We start from the raw sequence: 17,838 nt of genomic DNA, 5'->3' as shown, positions 1-17,838 counted from the left end.
TTGGACTATCGCAATAATATTGTATCGTGAGTTCAGGATCATGATATGTATCGCATCGTGACATGAGGGTATCGTTACACTCCTAATATATACATGTATATCTCCTGTGTGAATGTACAGTGGTTGTTTGGATTGAAATAGCTCTTCAGTTCTAGAGGTGCCAGAGGCTCCCGACTCCCGAATGTCGTCATCACAGGAAACAACGAAACATGATAAAATGAGCAGAGAGACGCTGAACTCTACAGAGCGAGAGAAACACGAACGAGACGGAGAGAAACACAACAGTTGAAAGCGACCTCCTGAAGCGCTTGGTAACTGCAGAGGACGAGCCACGTCTCTCATGTTGAAGATCTTCTGCCTCGCGTCCCACGAGTGATTGTTACTGAGGGTTTGAGTGAAAGAAGTGTGTCAGACAGAAGATCTCAGCATCAAAACCTGGAGTCCTAATGATGTCCGTGTCCCAGACGCCAAGCGCAGAACAAACCCGCGTTACGCTGGCTTTACGGGCGTCTCGTAGCGGAGTTTAACGAGGCTGAGGAACTCCACTCATTACAGCTGGAGGGACGTGGGGGACATTGTAAAAAGTGTCCTCTGAATTATTCATTTGCGTGATTTTCCCCACTTTAAGACTCGACCGCCTGAGGAACGAGAGATGCTGTGTGAGGCGTAGCGTTGCATGATATATCAAAATAAAATCGATATTGCAATATGGCTTGGTGCGATTGTCAAACTGCACATTCTGCGATTTAGTTCAGTAAATATATGCACTCCCGGTTACAGACTGCGTGCGTGTAAATGAACATAAAGCTTCTTTCTGAAACCGGCAGCGCATAATTTATGTGTCGCAAATGGACAACATAAAAGTTTGTTGGTTTACTGTTTGAAAATTAAGAAATTAAGATATAGAATAAGTATATTGGTAATGTAATTTCACAAAAAAAAAAAAAAAATTAAAAAAATTGACAGAACAATAGTATTACAATATATTTCTTATTTTTTTAAATACTTTCTTTAATAATAATCACAATAAAATAATATATAAAAAAAGTATAATAATAAAACATTTATTTTTATAACTTGATTTTTTTATTTTACAGTGTATTACTACAATATATTTCTTATTTTGTTTAATATTTTATTTAATAATAATCACAATAAAATAATATATAACATTATAATAAAAATATATTTATTTTTATGACATTTTTTTACAGTACAAAATTATTATTACAATATATTTCCTATTTTGTTTTAATAATAATAATAATAATAATCAATAATTACTATTTTATAGTCATATCGAATTGTCCAAATAAAAAGTGTTATAAAGCCTATGAAAACTCAAATGGAAAGAGATTTGTTTTTAGGCTCTTATCACTTGGAAACTGAAAAAGGTTTGAGTTGATTATTGGAAACCCAAATCATTTTCCCAAATCATGTAGGATTTTGCACTCAAAAATATCTTCAGAATAAATAAATAAAATAAATATTTCTGCCTTTTTAAAAAATTTTAAAAAAAAATCATCCCCCCTTACTCTAGAATGATTAATTATTTCCACACAAAAAAAGCTATTCAAGTAATCTGGTGAAATTTCCTGGATTTTTTCATATCGTAATGTCAGTTTTGCAGTGCTATGATTTCTTATTCATATTTGTGTGCTTTTGACTTTGCTTTATCCAGCCCTCCCAATCCTTCCCGCCTCTAACCGGAGGTCTCGTCCATGCGCTCCTTATTACAATGGTATTATTACAATATATTTCCTATTTTGTTTTAATAATAATCATAATTATTATTATTTTATAGTCATATCGAACTGGCCAAAAACAATGTTAATGTGGCATATGAAAACTCAAATGGAAAGAGATTTGTTTTTAAATTCTCACTTCATGGAAACTGAAATATTTTTCAGTTGATTCTTGGAAAGCACCTGCATTATAAGAGAAAGTGGGGCAGATAGCTGACATTTATTGAGGGTTCAGGATGATGATCTGGTGGGGGAGACGCGATATAAGAGTTTGAATATAAGAATTTCTTGCACTTAAAAAAAATATATATATATTGTTTGTTTCTTGCAGATGTATTCTAGCAATCTTTAGGCAATGGACTTTATGCACAGCTGGCTGCACTACTTCCAAAACTTTAGCCAGCTCCTTTGTTTCCTGTCTGCCATTATTGGACAAACTGATTAATCCAGGTGTGCCTGACCAACAACAATACAGGAAACAAAGGAGCTGGCTAAAGTTCAGGAAGTAGTGCAGCTGTGCATAAAGCCCATTGTAACGGACACGTGTTGGAAGGGTGGGTAATGTGATGTAACACTTATGTTTGGGGAATGAATGTACTGCTTTGTTGATCTGTAACAGAAAATAAAAACTGTGAATCATTAAAAATAAAAAAAACATCCCCCTCACTCTAGTCTTGAATGATTCATTCTTCCCAAAAAAAAAAAAAACAGCTATTCATGTCATCTGGTAAAATTTCCTGGATTTTTTCATATTTCATATTTTTCATTTTCAGTTTTGCAATGCTATGTTTGCAATGCGCATGCTTTCTTATTGATGTTTGTGTGCTTTTCTCTGTGGAGAAACCCAGCCCCTGTCTGCACTAACCGGAGGTCTCGTCCACGCGCTCCTCCACCGTGTGCTCCTTCTGGTGGACCCACTCGCTGTTGCACTTGAAGTAGATCTGCGTGGCCGGCGTGGCCTTGCAGTAGAGGTTGACGGGCTTGTTCTTCACGATGTACGCCTCCTCCGGCTCCATCAGGAAGTGCGGGAGCGGCTCGGGCGGGTCCGAGGGGAACGTCTCCGGGAGCTCGCCCAGTCCCAGATAGTCATCATCTACAGAGGGAGGAGAAGAGGAGAAGGAGTGAGTCTCCAACACATCAGAGCGTTGATGGGTGTTTATGGGGATTGTGGAGGGCATGTGTTCGCCTGCGAGGCTGATGGGATGTGAGCTACTGTTCGACAGCTGAAGCTAAAGAGAAACACATGCTGGCGCGCCGTAATCAAACACAGGTTCTGCGTGTGAGAGGAAAGACAACAGGCATGTGGCCCGATGTACACGAGACAAAGGCACTTTCGAAATATTTATCTACTGTTTCTCTACGAGAGAGAGAGAGAGAGAGAGAGAGGGGGGGGGGGGAGAGGGATGGATGGATGGATGAGAGAGAGAGAGAGAAAGAGAGATGGATGGATGGATGGATGAGAGAGAGAGAGAGAGGGGGATGGATGGATGGATGGATGAGAGAGATGGATGGATGAGAGAGAGAGATGGATGGATGGAAGAGAGAGAGAGAGAAAGAGAGAGGGATGGATGGATGGATGAGAGAGATGGATGGAGGGAGAGAGAGAGAGAGAGAGAGAGGGGGGGAGGGATGGATGGATGGATGGATGAGAGAGAGAGAGAAAGAGAGATGGATGGATGGATGGATGAGAGAGAGAGAGAAAGAGAGATGGATGGATGGATGGATGGATGGAGGGAGAGAGAGAGAGAAAGAGAGAGGGATGGATGGATGGATGGATGGATGAGAGAGAGATGGATGGATGGATGGATGGATGGAGGGAGAGAGAGAGAGAAAGAGAGAGGGATGGATGGATGGATGAGAGAGAGATGGATGGATGGATGGATGGATGGAGGGAGAGAGAGAGAGAGAGAGAGAGAGAGAGATGGATGGATGGATGGATGAGAGAGAGAGAGAAAGAGAGATGGATGGATGGATGGATGGATGGATGGAGGGAGAGAGAGAAAGAGAGAGGGATGGATGGATGGATGAGAGAGAGATGGATGGATGGATGGATGGAGGGAGAGAGAGAGAGAGAGAGGGATGGATGGATGGATGGATGAGAGAGAGAGAAAGAGAGATGGATGGATGGATGGATGAGAGAGAGAGAGAAAGAGAGAGGGATGGATGGATGGATGAGAGAGAGATGGATGGATGGATGGAGGGAGAGAGAGAGAGAAAGAGAGAGGGACGGATGGATGGATGAGAGAGAGATGGATGGATGGATGGATGGAGGGAGAGAGAGAGAAAGAGAGAGGGATGGATGGATGGATGAGAAAGAGAGAGGGATGGATGGATGGATGGAGAGAGAGAGAAAGAGAGAGGGATGGATGGATGGATGGAGAGAGAGAGAAAGAGAGAGAGATGGATGGATGGATGGAGGGAGAGAGAGAGAGAAAGAGAGAGGGATGGATGGATGGATGGAGGGAGAGAGAGAGAGAGAGAAAGAGAGAGGGATGGATGGATGGATGGATGAGAAAGAGAGAGGGATGGATGGAGAGTTAGCGCTTGCGACGCCAAGGTCACAGGTTCGATTCCCAGGGAAAGCAAGAACTGATAAGAATGTAAACGTGTTTCTTGAAATGCAATGCAAGTCTTTGGATAAAAGCGTCTGCCAACTGCATAAATTTGAAAGTAAATTCCTTCAACATGTGTTGTGTCCAACTCAATCCAAACTCTGCATCATATACTTATGAATAGTGTTCTCCTCATTACGCAGCCGGTGTGGCCAGAAGCCGTTCGTTCGGTGCCGGAGACTAAATATGTAAGATTTCATTTCCCACACAAACCTGCGGCGGTCTCCTTCAGCCGAGGGAATCTGGTGTGTTTAATCCCACAGATATTTGCAGACGGGGAAGCGTCCCCTGTAATTACGGCTGGCTCTCATCAGAGCCCTGCCTCACCGGTGTCTTCCTCATCAAACACAAACCTGCATTTATCTGACGCTGGCGGAGCGACGGGTTCAGCGGGAAGAGGAAACCGGAAGAGACCATCGACAGAAACGCCACTCGAGAGGGAATCGGTGTAATGCGTCCCGTGTTCAAATATCCGCGAGAGAGAAGCGCGAGGCCATTTGCAGAGCGTTCGTCACCTGCAAATACGCTTTCTATTCTTAACAACTGACCGCCAGACATCAATTATTTACACAAGAGGAGAATGAATCTGGAGAGAGACATGAGAGGCAGAGCCTTTTAAAGGGGTGGTTCATTTCTAACTTGAGTTAGTGTGTAAAACGGTGTCCTAACGACGCACGATATATGCGTCTTTTCCATGTTAATCAGAGTTTTTTGCTAACCACCCGCGACAGCGACACGCGACGACTATTTTATTTTTGACTCTGTTTATGTGCTTTATTTAATGTTAAAAGCGTGTCATGTGACTTTGAATATCATTTAGTGCTCCAGCTTTGTAGCTGTAAAAGCAACAGTGGATAATTCGCCTTTGACTAAGCCACGCCCTAGAATGTAGATTGACCAATGACAGCGCTCCATTGACTTTAACACAGGCGTCTCATATTGTTGGTCTCGGCAGGCTATTAGCGTCGTAGTTTATCAGAAATATGGTTAAACGTTGTGCCTGGGGCGTTTGTAACACAGATACGTGTTTCCCAGAGAGGTTGGAGGGGGGGGTCCGTTTTTCCCCTTCCCAAAACCAGTCAAATCCTGACAAGTGTCGTCTTTGGATTAAACTGTGTGGACGTCCTCAGTCAGCGAAACCCCTCAAGATCAACAACACACTTTTGTGTCTAAGATACATTTAGCTTTTAACCTTACTGTGAAGTTACACTTTTTAGACAGTTTTATGTTATGATTTCGGTTCTCTGCCCTAATTGTTGATACGCTAGCACACACTGCTAATAAATACAGCTTTATACTCGCGTAGTCCGTTTGCTTTGTAATAACGATTATAGAAGTGAATAGAGACCTACCCAGCTAAAAGTTTGATAAAAGTTCAGCAGGAAGAGTCGTTACAGCATTAACCATGTTGATACCAAACCAGAGCCCAGATGAAGTTGACGGACGTAGCAACAGTAACTAAGGGGGGCGGGGCTTAGCCAAAGGTGAATTCTCCTCAGATCTTGAAATTAAACATGGAAACAAGAACGTTCAAACTGTGAATAAACAAGTGTATTCTTGACGAAGATTGTTTTAGTAACTCAGTAGCCTATGTGTTTTAATAATGTTTAAATGGTGTAATATTTGTACACTCTAAAAAATGCTGGGTTGTTTCAACCCAATTTTGGGTAAAATATGGACAAACCCAAACGTTGGGTTAAAAATTTAATTTAAAAATTCAACCCAACGGCTGGGTTTGTCCATATTTTACCCAAAATTGGGTTGAAACAACCCAGCATTTTTTAGAGTGTAAATTTGATTATGTACTTCATTTTCTTAAGATTACTCTCTGGTGCCGCGAGACTCCGCCCACATGCTGTTCTGATTGGCTGTGGGTTTGGATTGATATTTACGCATCTCTCGTGTGGAAAAAAAACAATTTTTTTTTTACAAATAATAAAGAACAAAGGACATTCTCGGGCCTCGTCTCTCACCGGGCCGAAGCTGCGACACCACATCGATATCAGTCGTGATGTAACGCCCGTGTCTATCGGCTGTGTGTCGGGTGTGAAGGGAACGAGGAGATGGAGGTCAACCGGTGAGACTGCATTAGCACATCAGCCCCAGGGGCTTCTGGGTAAAGTGTGTCTGCTTTTCATCACATGTGGGTCCTCAATCACACCTGTCCGTCACCGGCCGCTAATCACCTGCTAATTGAAGGAGAGCCGTAACCTGGACTTGACCTTTCCCTCCACACACATCTGTGTCACACTGAACAGAACAACACGAAGTTAAGCTCGTTTTCAGAAGCGGTAACTAGATTTAATCATCTATTAAAAGAAGAAAAACTGGGTGGTTGCTAGATTCTGAGTGGTGTTGTGTTAGCGGCCACTAAGTTAATAACTAATGATATTTGCAATGGAAGTGAATCAATCAAAACTAACTTTAGCTGGACAATAACTTTATTCTAGATCTGCTGTAAAGCCTGAACACTCTCTGTTACTGTAATCTCCTGTTATCACTGTAAAGCTGCTTCGAAACAAGCTATATTGTTAAAAGCGCAGTATAAATTAAGCTGACTTGACTTGTTATATAGATTTAGAGCGTTTGATCAAACCCTAAATCCTGAGCAGCATTAATACTGATTTGATTGATTGATTGATTGATTGATTGATTGATTGATTGATTGATTGATTGATTGATTGATTGAAATCTTTATTTCGAACGAGAGAAGAAGAAAAAAATATATAAAATAAGAAACAATAATGTCCAAACCATTAAGAAAAAAAGAAAAGAAAAAATATAAAAAGCAGCAAACAAATTATCATTACTTTCTGTGTGTCTCATGTGTGAAAATGAGTAGGAAGAGGTAAAACTTATGTACTCAACCGGTGCGACTCCACATCTGATTGACTGTGGTTATGTTTACATGCACACCTGTCGTTTCAATCAGACTGAATTCATTCCGATTGATGAACTCGAAGTGTAACGTGAACATTTATACGTCACAAGCTTCAAATTATACGTCAAAAAAAGCATTGTTTTTTGGATATGTGGACACTAGGGGTGTGCGATATCACGATTTTTGATCGTGCATTCTATCAGTTTCTGGCTCCTCCGTCTCAACATGCTGTACAGCGTGACGTATATCCACATGAAATGCAGAGGAACGGGACTCTGTAGTTCATAAAAATTAATTATTTGCATGTGCTTTAAAGCCTTGCCGGTTAAACATGTCGTGCGCTGCTGATGCGCTGTTCTAGCGAGTGCTTTTCTGAGCGCAAACACCCGACGCGCACATGCACTAAAAGCCTGTCTAACAGCACCCGTTACTGAACTAAGTTATCTTTCGAGTCTTATTGCTCTAATACTGTCAAATACACACAAGGTTTACATAAACAAAGTTGGTTATGTCTAAAGTGAAAGAAATTTAAGAAATAAATCTGATTGTCAAATGCGTGTAGGCTATATTAGACTCGTCACGCGCAGATCTTAAAGAGACAGTAGCCTTAATAGTAAACATGCTGCCGCTTGTCCTTAAAGGGACAGTTACCCAAACATTTTAATTCTGTCATTATTTACTCACTCACTCTAATGTTGTTCAATACCTGTATTAATTTCTTTCTTGTGCTGAACACAAAAGAAGATATTTTGAGGAGTGTGGCTAACCGGCGGTTGCTGGTCCCCATTGACTATCATAGGAAAAAACTATTATGGAAGTCTCTGGGGTACATCAACTGTTTGGTTACCCACATTCTTCCAAATAACTTTTCTTTTCAACAGAAGAGGGAGACTTATTTGGGTTTGAAACGGCTTGAGAGTGTAAATGATGACAGTTTACATTTTTGGGAGAACTATCCCTGTTAATAAAAAAACAAAATACAAAGAGCAAATCACTCTCTTGACTGAGAACTTTAATAAGAATCAATGTACAATTTATACAGTGAAGTCTGTTGTTTTATTTTCATATTTGTTCATTTAATTACTTTCTTCAATGCTGTTAAATATACATACTGTAGCTCATAATACTCATAATCATAATACTCATAAATTCATACAGGTACAGATGGTACTCAACCAGAATGCCTATTACCGCCGCGACAGGCACCGCGGCGAAACTACCGCGGTAAAAATAATCCAGTCGCATTTCAAAGTCATTCGCGAAATGACCGCCAGGTGGCGCAGAGGGACATTGTGCAAAACAGCAGCTATTGCCGTATTTTGAAATGTAAGCGGGGTTAATGTCAATTAACAGATGAAATAGGCTACTATAGAACATTGTTTAGGACAGAAAAATAGAATCATAATTTAAAAATAGAGACGAGAACAATATAGCCTTTATTTCATATTGTAGCCTAGACGTCGGTGGGCGACATAAGCCTATTGCCCGTTGGGAGCAGCGTGATAAAATAATAATAATAACAAAAATAACGAACAAAAATAAATTAGGTGCAAAGAAGCTGATTATTTGTTTACCATTCTATTGAGGAATAAGACGAATGATGAGCGCTTCTCTGGAGAAGACCGGAGAAACCGGGCATTTCTAAATGAGTAAATTCATGGGCGAGTGGTAGAACTTACGTATCGATCATTTGGATGATACGGGTTCGAATCCCGAACAAACAAAGATTATTGTACATTTTATATTAGCCTATTAATGCATGTCATAGCCTATTATTAATGCAGACAATCAAACAAACAAAACATTTTTTTATACAGGATTGCCTTTTTTTTTGGTTCCTATAAAGAGTTTGTAAAACATGGTTTTAAGCAAGGTACGATTTGCCAGGGGGGACGGGGATTTCCTTTTGGTCTAAACATCCCTGCTTCTGCTGAATTATTTTAATCCCCCCTCCCTCCACAGTAACCAATGCTATAAATTACTTCACCAATAGACCATTTAAAATATATAAAATAAAGATATGCAACAGGCACGTTTAAACGACAAACAATAAAATCAGAACCAGTTTCAGTTACGTTCATGGTTCCAGTGCCTTAATGCATGCACAGCTTTCAAAATGTCACAAAGCGTTTTGAGATTATTTTGAATGAAATATTGAAGTTTATAATTAAGTATTTTGGCACACCACGCCGAGTGGCGCTATCCATTGTTCTAAAGTCGGGTTTTATTCTGGCATGTTGAATTAGTGTTCGACAGACGCGGCTGCGCGTTCATTTGGATTTTTTTTTCTCATAACAGACAGCTAAAATAACTTAGGCCCTAGGCTACTCCGTAGTTTTTTAGTCATACAGATCAGAGTAGAGTAGCCTACATCGTTCAAAACTGTAAACTTGTATTCATATTCAAACTTTTATTCAAAAGTGTATCTGTCGTCTCTGTCTCCGGGAACTGCGCGTCACAAAAATGAACCGAAAGCCACTTTCCTCCGCTCAGTCACGATAAGAAATCGGCTATAGCCGTCTAAAGCCTTTAAATGTCTAAATATTTAATAAATGTTATCTGATTATTAGGTAATCCGTATGAAACCGAGAGGTGCAGATCTACTCAAAAGCTGTGAGCGCTTCCCAATGATGAACAGACAAGGGTGAAAATCTCGCTATAATTAAATGTAGTCTCTAGGCTAAATCGCCCTGAATTAAAAAGTAAAAATAGATCAGATAATTTATTTGTCGAAATGTTGTGATATGGTTTCATTTAAGTTCATAAATAGCCTATTATATAAATGTTATTTAGTTTAGCAGCAGCACAGCACTGTGGTTCGAGATTTATATATAAAAATAATAATAATAGCTAATTCACAAATCGCGCACCCTGGTTGTAAGGATCCAAAGATCCCCGTGGAATTTAACTGAGTTGAACATTGTATTCATGACAACAAATGAACATGCCTTTGAACAAATGAACATGCGTTTGTATTTAGGTTTGCTTGGAAAAAGCTGGCCCAAACCTATAGTGTTTTATTTCTTCAATTATTGACATAATTAAATGTTTATTAATAAACTTTTATGACAGAAATATTAGCCTATTAGCGTATACATGTAGCCTAAATAATTTAATTATTTCATTATCAACACTTTACTAGCCTAATGCTATGTCTAGAATGAAGTGTGAATTGCGACTTCTCTTTGTTTTAAGTCGGTCTCAAACTCAGATCGCCTGTGGGGGGTTGGGGGTTCAGGAGGTGTTAAATGTTCCGTCTTTCATATGCAGAGTATGCCTGATGACCAGGCAAAGGCAAAATACTTTTAAAGATAAATCTCTCGATGTGTCCAAATGTAGGCCCTTAAATTATAAATATTGTAGTTTTATGTATTGTATTTAAAGAGGTTTCACACACACACTTTCAGTTGAAGTGTTCAATCCATTTGTTTCAACTGGTTTTGTAGAATTTTAACATGTTTGAGTAGTGTGTGTTTGTCAACAATCTGGCATTATCTAAACATGAACTATCGACGAAACGCGTTCTTGCCAACTAAACGAATGCAAGTGAGCAGCAGATACAGAGCGCTTTTATTCGCGATCCACCTCGTTTTATTGTAAGGTGAATTCAACCAGGCATTCTGTTTGAAGCAAGACTCAATCATTTGTTACAGTTTTTTTTTTCGTGAATCAGTATTATCAGCTGTATAACGGGGTTTTACCCTGAAATCTTGTTTAATTTCGAGAGAGACCCGGCGCGCGCAGTGCAGGGAGACTAAATAAACTAAAATAAAAGAGATCCAGCGCGAGAGAGAAGCAAAGGAAATCTTAATTTATGTTGCTTTGAACTATTTTCGTTTTGTAGACTAGCCTACTGTTTTAATTGTTTATTTAGCTGCAATTTCTTTGGCAATACAGATTTAAAATGTCGCAAGAATAAGATTCTGTTTCTTACTTAATAAACTCTAACTCGATGCAACCCTGTTTTAAATAAATAAACTGCCCCCGACACTTTATTTAAACCTTGAAATGTCCAGGATCTGTTTGTAAAAATGTCTTCATTTGCTATGGCGGGTATCAATTGTCAGTCATCTCAATTTCGTGGATGATTCACAAAACAATAATTTTGCAGATTAAAGATAGCTTTGTCATTTTCATTTTCTGACGCGATCGGCTGACAATCTTCCTTCATCAGGTTTGTCGTCTGTGCAGCGGCTCTACTGGAAAGTAGCAAATGTATGTTGTAATGTGCCATTGATAATTAAACAAAATGCTTGACTTCAATAAACAGTTACCTATCTAAGCATCAAGAATGGTAAAACATTTAACGCTGTCAGCCTAAGCTAGTGAGATTCGATCTCGGGTCGCTTGAAGCTCCGTGAAGCTCGTGCTGTTGCGTTGTCCACTGCGCTATCGTCGGTCCGCTGATTAGACATTGCTCTTGCAAAGCCTCATTGATGTAGCCTAATATTTTTCTATTGCAATGTTTTGTGTTAAAATGTTTTCATTATTTATTAAATGTATTAGGCCTACATTTAATTTCAGTCTTGTGATTATATGAATTCATTTAACTACATGTTTAACTTGAATTGATCTGTTTTACCACATTTCAATCACTCTCAATGAGCCGCGGCGGCAGAATAAACTGACACTTTTCAAAGTCTGCGATTGTAGCGCCTCTTAGCGGTCAAAGGCAGCAAATACACCCCCGCAATTTTACCGCCGCGGGAACGGCGGCGGTAAAAGTCTCATTCTGGTTGAGTACCATCTGTATGAAACAACTTGAGGGCAAGTAAATGATGACAGAATTTTAATTTTTTCATTTTCATTTTCAAGTGAACTATCACTTTAACAAAAATGAAAACACATGGTGTTTATTGATCTGCCTTAAGCTGGAGGATGACGCAATTTTCTTCTATAAAACAAACTTTGTTGTATTATTTTCATGTTATCACTGTGAAGTTGCTTTGATACGATCTGTAATCTTGTAAAAAGCACTATGTAAATAAAGGTGACTTGACTTGTACTATAAAACAGGAACGAGACTTTAACATTCAGTCTCTATTATAGTGACATTACAACAACACAGGAAAACCTGCAGAGAGCTTACCATCGGACAGTATCTGAGCAAACCAGGGCAGATTTATCAGCTCAACAATTAGCTGTGGACCAGAACCAAGACCCGGTGCGACTGCCAGCCCCGCGGAGCATGATCCCTATCTCAGTCACACACACATGCATCCAAACACACACACACACTTGAACATTTCTTGTCCTCGTGCCAAACCACTGACAGTCATGTGACGCTCGCAGACACTGAGACCGCCAGCGTTTCAGACCTTGACCCAAAAAAACGAGTAAAGTCACAGAACCACGGCATCTGTCTGTCTCGTGGCAGGCCTGAGAGATCACACGCTGGCATGAAGCGCTTGTGCTGCAGCTCGTCAGCAGAAATAATAAATAAAAGAGAATAAAAGAGGCGAAAAGCACTCGAGAAATGGAAAAACATGACAGAAAATTGCCCTCACGCCAACAAGCCCCCACAGACTCGCAGATCTCTAGTGGACAAAAGAGACAGAATAGAGTTCACATTCAGTCCTGCATAAAAACCCAGAATATAACGCAGCACTGTCACACCTGCGCCCCTTTAGGCAAGAAAATACAGGCAAAAACACTGTTTTTATTTAATGCACTGCTCAATTTGGAGATTTTGGGTCCATATTTTGCATCCATAATATGTCTTCTCTCCGACTAGCGGGAAGAAAATACACTTTATGTATTTGAGACTGTAGGTTTCAATTGCAATATCTTTAACTCTTTCATTGCCATTATTTTTCCCTAATTTATGAGACGCTTCACAGCCATTTTCTGGCTTTCCGTGTTTTCACGATATACAGTAGGAGAACTTCTGAAAGAGTAAAGAAGCTACAAATCAAATAAAAGCATTGTTTATGCACATTGTACTCTTTGAAAAAACACTTCTAAAATGTGGTTTTAAGAAAGTTACCCATACGGAAATGTAATATATGACATATATGTCCCTATATCGCTAGTGACGCCGTCATATATGCTAAATATAAGACAATATATTGCTATCACATATATACATATCTCTACATATGTTGATATAGGTTTTTGCCATATTAAATGAGTATATTGACATATTAATATGATGTATATGATTATTATTTATATAATACTGTATGTTTTGACCATATATGTCACCGATATGCCAATCTATTTACTATTTAACTATTTATTTCAAGTCTACAGATCAAGTCTACATATCCACATTTCTTTTCAATTTCTATCTCATTTTCAAATCTTTTATAAATTAAATGTATTTATTATTATTTGACCTCTTCTTGACCAGCTCATAAAAACAAAACAAATACTACACAAATTCTATTTGAAAACTGATAATTATATATATGTGACATGTATATAAAAAAACACTATTATACATACATAAAATATATGGGCTGGTTTTATATGTCTATTGTTCTATTTTCTAATAGGTTTTATTTGGGCATATAGCTATATTTTATTTATGTGGATATATTTAATATATGTATATTTCATATGTGTACATATATTACATTTCCGTATGGGTATCCACATTCAAGTGTTGATAAAAAAATGCATGAAGCTAGAATAAAACTTTTTGTTTTTGTTGTCTAAAGATACACTAGTACTTAGATAATCTGTTGACGTCGTTTCTACAAGTTATGATAGGTTAACAGTACAGAGAATGCAACGTATGAACATGGCATTCTGTTATTTACGCAAAGAACAGAATATTCCTTTGCCATGGTCACATGCCTCTCATAATAATAAACAGTCCCTGTAAAGACATAGATAAAACTCAGGGAAAAGATATTGTTTTATCAGGACTTCACTGGAACACAACATGAAAACCTCATTCACACTGATACACACTTCATGATTCACCGTCATATAGTGACCAATCGTGCTATAAACACACACACTAAGTATGCATGAGTTAGTGGATGCTATATAGGACCACACTGAACCTTTTTTCTAAGAGTAAACTGCTGGCGTGGACAGTTGACCCTCAACAGAAGTGTGTGTGTGTGTGTGTGTGTGTGTGCGTGTGTGTGTGTGTGTGTGTGTGTGCGTGTGCGTGTGTCGGGCTCCGCCCCGTCTGCATGCCGTCACGCTGGGGAACCTTCACGCCAGACTGCAATGCTTTGATGCTGGAGCTCGGGGATGTAATTTGAGTCACAGTTATCACAGTCACATCTAGAAAACTCCACCACACCTCCCCTCAGAAAAACAGGCCTGTTGAATTTCCACAGAAATAAAAACAAGACAAAAAGCGTGTATAAAAGAGTCTGACCTTGAATCATCTGAGCTGCTCGGTGTCTTTTAATTGCCTGTGAGTTTCTAGCTTTAGCAGTCACAGCGCACAGTCGCTGCGTGACCTCCGTGACCTCTGGAAACTAGAACAACACGCTTAAGGCAATTAGTGTTTGGTCTATTCTGATGCGATGTTTCACTGAAATCACCAACAAATCTGCAACCCTTTAGAGTGATCCTAATCAGAAATCAACCCCAAATTGCTTCCATATGAAGTGAGATTAAAATTTAATTTCATACATTTCCACTGAGGATATTAGAATATGCAAAAAGTGTTTCCACTGGATCATATTATGCCATAGTCCTATAATAACCAAAAAAGGCTTTTCTGAATATGAATCCACATGTGAATTTGGATTATGATGCTTATTTTATTGTTGCATAAATCAAATTAAAACAAATCTGGAGGGGAAACAATTGGGTTTTAGGCATCGTTGAGCAACTTGTCCAGCAAAAGACCATCAAATCCATGCTTTAAAAAAGAAATGTCATTAATATGCATATTTGTGCAAAAACTACTATTAAAAAGATTAAGTGTTTTTTTAGAAAGAGTCTTTGTTCACGAGGCTGCATTTATTTGATCAGAAATACAGTAAAAACTTGCAGTTTTTAAAATATATAATATTCCTTTGATCAAAGTCTTCAGTGTCACATGATCCTTCAGAAATCATTCGAATATGATGATTTGACGCTCAACACTGAAAGCAAGCATTGCTGCTGCTGCTTCATATTTTAGTGGAAACAGTGTAAATAAAAACCAAACACTTCTTTGAAAAGTAATAACTCTGCCCCTCGATTTGTAACAGTACCATAAGATGACCTACATTTATAAATATTGCGAGCAGAATGCCATGGAAAACTGTAAATCTAATCCACATTGATGTACCGGCGCGTGCCGCGCTCAGAAACTGCGGCGGCAGTGAAGGCTGGACTGTGAGAACACAGAAAGAGAGAGAAGGAAGGTCAGCGAGAGAGAGAGAAGAGTGAATATTCCAGCAAAAACTTTTCAATTGGATTTCTCCTGCTGGAAAGGCTCATGAAAATGAAACGGCGTCTCGTAAGCTCTGATATGAAGGCAGAACCGCGAGTGACCCGGCAGATCACAGTGGAGTTCAGTCCTGCGAGCCCGGAATAACAAACACTCCACAGATGCTCTGCATTCATGTGTTTGCGGCACATTATAGGTTATTCGTATTTTCAACTACTTTTTATTTTTCATTTTCCATGTTCAAGTTTTAGTCATTTAGTTTTTAGTGCTTTTTTATTTCAGTTTTTGAAACTTTAAACTTTATCTATTAGCTTAAGACGAGCTCCATCTCTCCTTACTTTTAAATCCAGACTTAAAACTTTTTTATTTTCAAAAGCCTTCGGTTAACAATGTATTTTGTGTTGTAAATGATGTGATCTTATCTGTTTTAATGTTGTGATTTTGTGTTTCTTGTGTGACTCTTAGGTCTTTAAACTGAATTACATTGTGGAAAGCACATTGGTCAACAGCTGTTGTTTTAAATTGTGCTATACAAATAAATTGTCATTGTCATAAAGAAAATGAGAAATGTTGCCTTGTCAAAAAAGTTTTAACATTATTTACAGTTTTTTTTACTTTGTTATATGTATACACTACCTCCATTATTTAAAGTTTAGGGCTGGTAAGATGTTTTATGTTTTTGAAAGAAGTTTCACCAAGGCAGCATTTATTTGACCACAAATACAGTAAAATAGTGAAATATTATTATAATGTAAATCATCAGTTTTCTATGTGAATATACAGTAAAATGTAATTTATTCCTGTGATCAAAGCTTCAATACTCCAGTCTTCAGAGTCACATGATCCTTCAGAAATCAGTGTAATATGATGATCTGATGCTCAAGACACATTTATGATTATTATCAGTGTTGAAAACGGTGCATATTTTCATTTTTCGGGATTCTCTGATGAATAGAAAGTTCTGAAGTACCGCATTTATTTAAAATGTAACATTATTAATGTCTTTACTGTCACTTTTGATCCATTTAATGCGTCCTTGATGAATAAAAGCACTGTTAGAATGGTAGTTTATATTAACAAACATGTTTTTAATGGTTTTAGTTCCAGTGAACAATAATAACCCTGGTCTGGAGTTGCTGAAACTCAAGAGATCTTTATTTGCTCTTCTAAAGCCAGGCGGTCCAGATATCATGAGCTCCGATATCAAAGTCTCCTCTGAACAGTGTGAGACACCAACGATCTGTGTGAGGAACTCAAGAATAAAGAGCTCAACGGAGCGGGTTCCTAAAATAAAGAGGAGCTCGCCACACGGGAGGAACAACTCTTTGATAAACCGTGTGGACAAGATAACCAGTGAACACAAGCGTGATAAGACTCGAGTAGGAAAACAAACACGGCAGCTGTAAGATCCTCTTCACCTCCCATTCATATGGCGGATCGCAGATGAAACGAGTGTGTCGAGGGCCAGACATCTTCAAAGCCAGAGAGAGAAACCTAGAAACAACACAAGTCTCCGCATGTGCAGAGAGCAGGCCATGTGTGTCCAAACAAGAGCATGCTGGGAATAAATGATGTGGGAAGTGTCCTCGGGTTCGGGGTCACTGGTCTCTTTCACCCAAAGCCTAATTGTTTTTTCAATTACCACCGGCTTCCCCAGAGCAGTGTGTGTTGTGTCGTCGCTGGATGTGTGTAAAGCTGTAATTCATGTTTTGACACGAGTGTTTGTGAGAGCGCATCAGCACCTGCGAGTCTGAGGAACAGGGAAAACTGGCAGCGATTGATGAAGACGAGAGGGAGAGATGCGTTCAAATGACACCGCTATTTTAGACGATATAATAAACAGCAATTCACCTTTGGCTAAGCCCCGCCCCCCTTAGTTACTGTTGCTACGTCCGTCAACTTCATCTGGGCTCTGGTTTGGTCTCAACATGGCTTATGCTGTGACGGCTCTTCCTGCTGAACTTTTATCAAACTTTTATAAAGCAGCAAATAAAGTGTCGGATAGAAGTAGGCAGAAGGGGCTCAGTGTGCGTTCGAAGGCTATATTCAAAACGCAACAACAAGATCCAAATAGAGGCAAAAGCATAACGGTCACAGTCAAAACATGACCCACCGCATCATATCCTAATGGAGACGGAGGCTGGGACTCACAATATCAGGAGCAACACTGTTCATGCAGAGCTGGTCTCTATTCACTTCTATAATCGTTATTACAAAGCACACGGACTACGCGAGTATAAAGTTGTGTTTATT

General features: G+C 39.1%; 1 protein-coding gene across 1 annotated transcript in view; it reads right to left on the bottom strand.

Annotated features, from left to right (window-relative positions):
* unc5cb (unc-5 netrin receptor Cb) overlaps positions 1-17,838 on the bottom strand; it is a 185,171-nt gene that overhangs the window by 118,042 nt on the left and 49,291 nt on the right. The window contains exon 2 of the mRNA XM_079600070.1: positions 2,611-2,838. Within this exon, the coding sequence (XP_079456196.1) occupies positions 2,611-2,838 (228 nt within the window). The remainder of the gene's footprint in view (positions 1-2,610; positions 2,839-17,838) is intronic.

This window comes from Phoxinus phoxinus, assembly GCF_949152265.1.
Source record: "Phoxinus phoxinus genome assembly, chromosome: 23".
NCBI classification, from domain to species: Eukaryota; Metazoa; Chordata; class Actinopteri; order Cypriniformes; family Leuciscidae; genus Phoxinus; species Phoxinus phoxinus.
The sequence above is the reverse complement of the archived record's forward strand: the minus strand, read 5'-3'. Positions and strand labels throughout refer to the sequence as shown.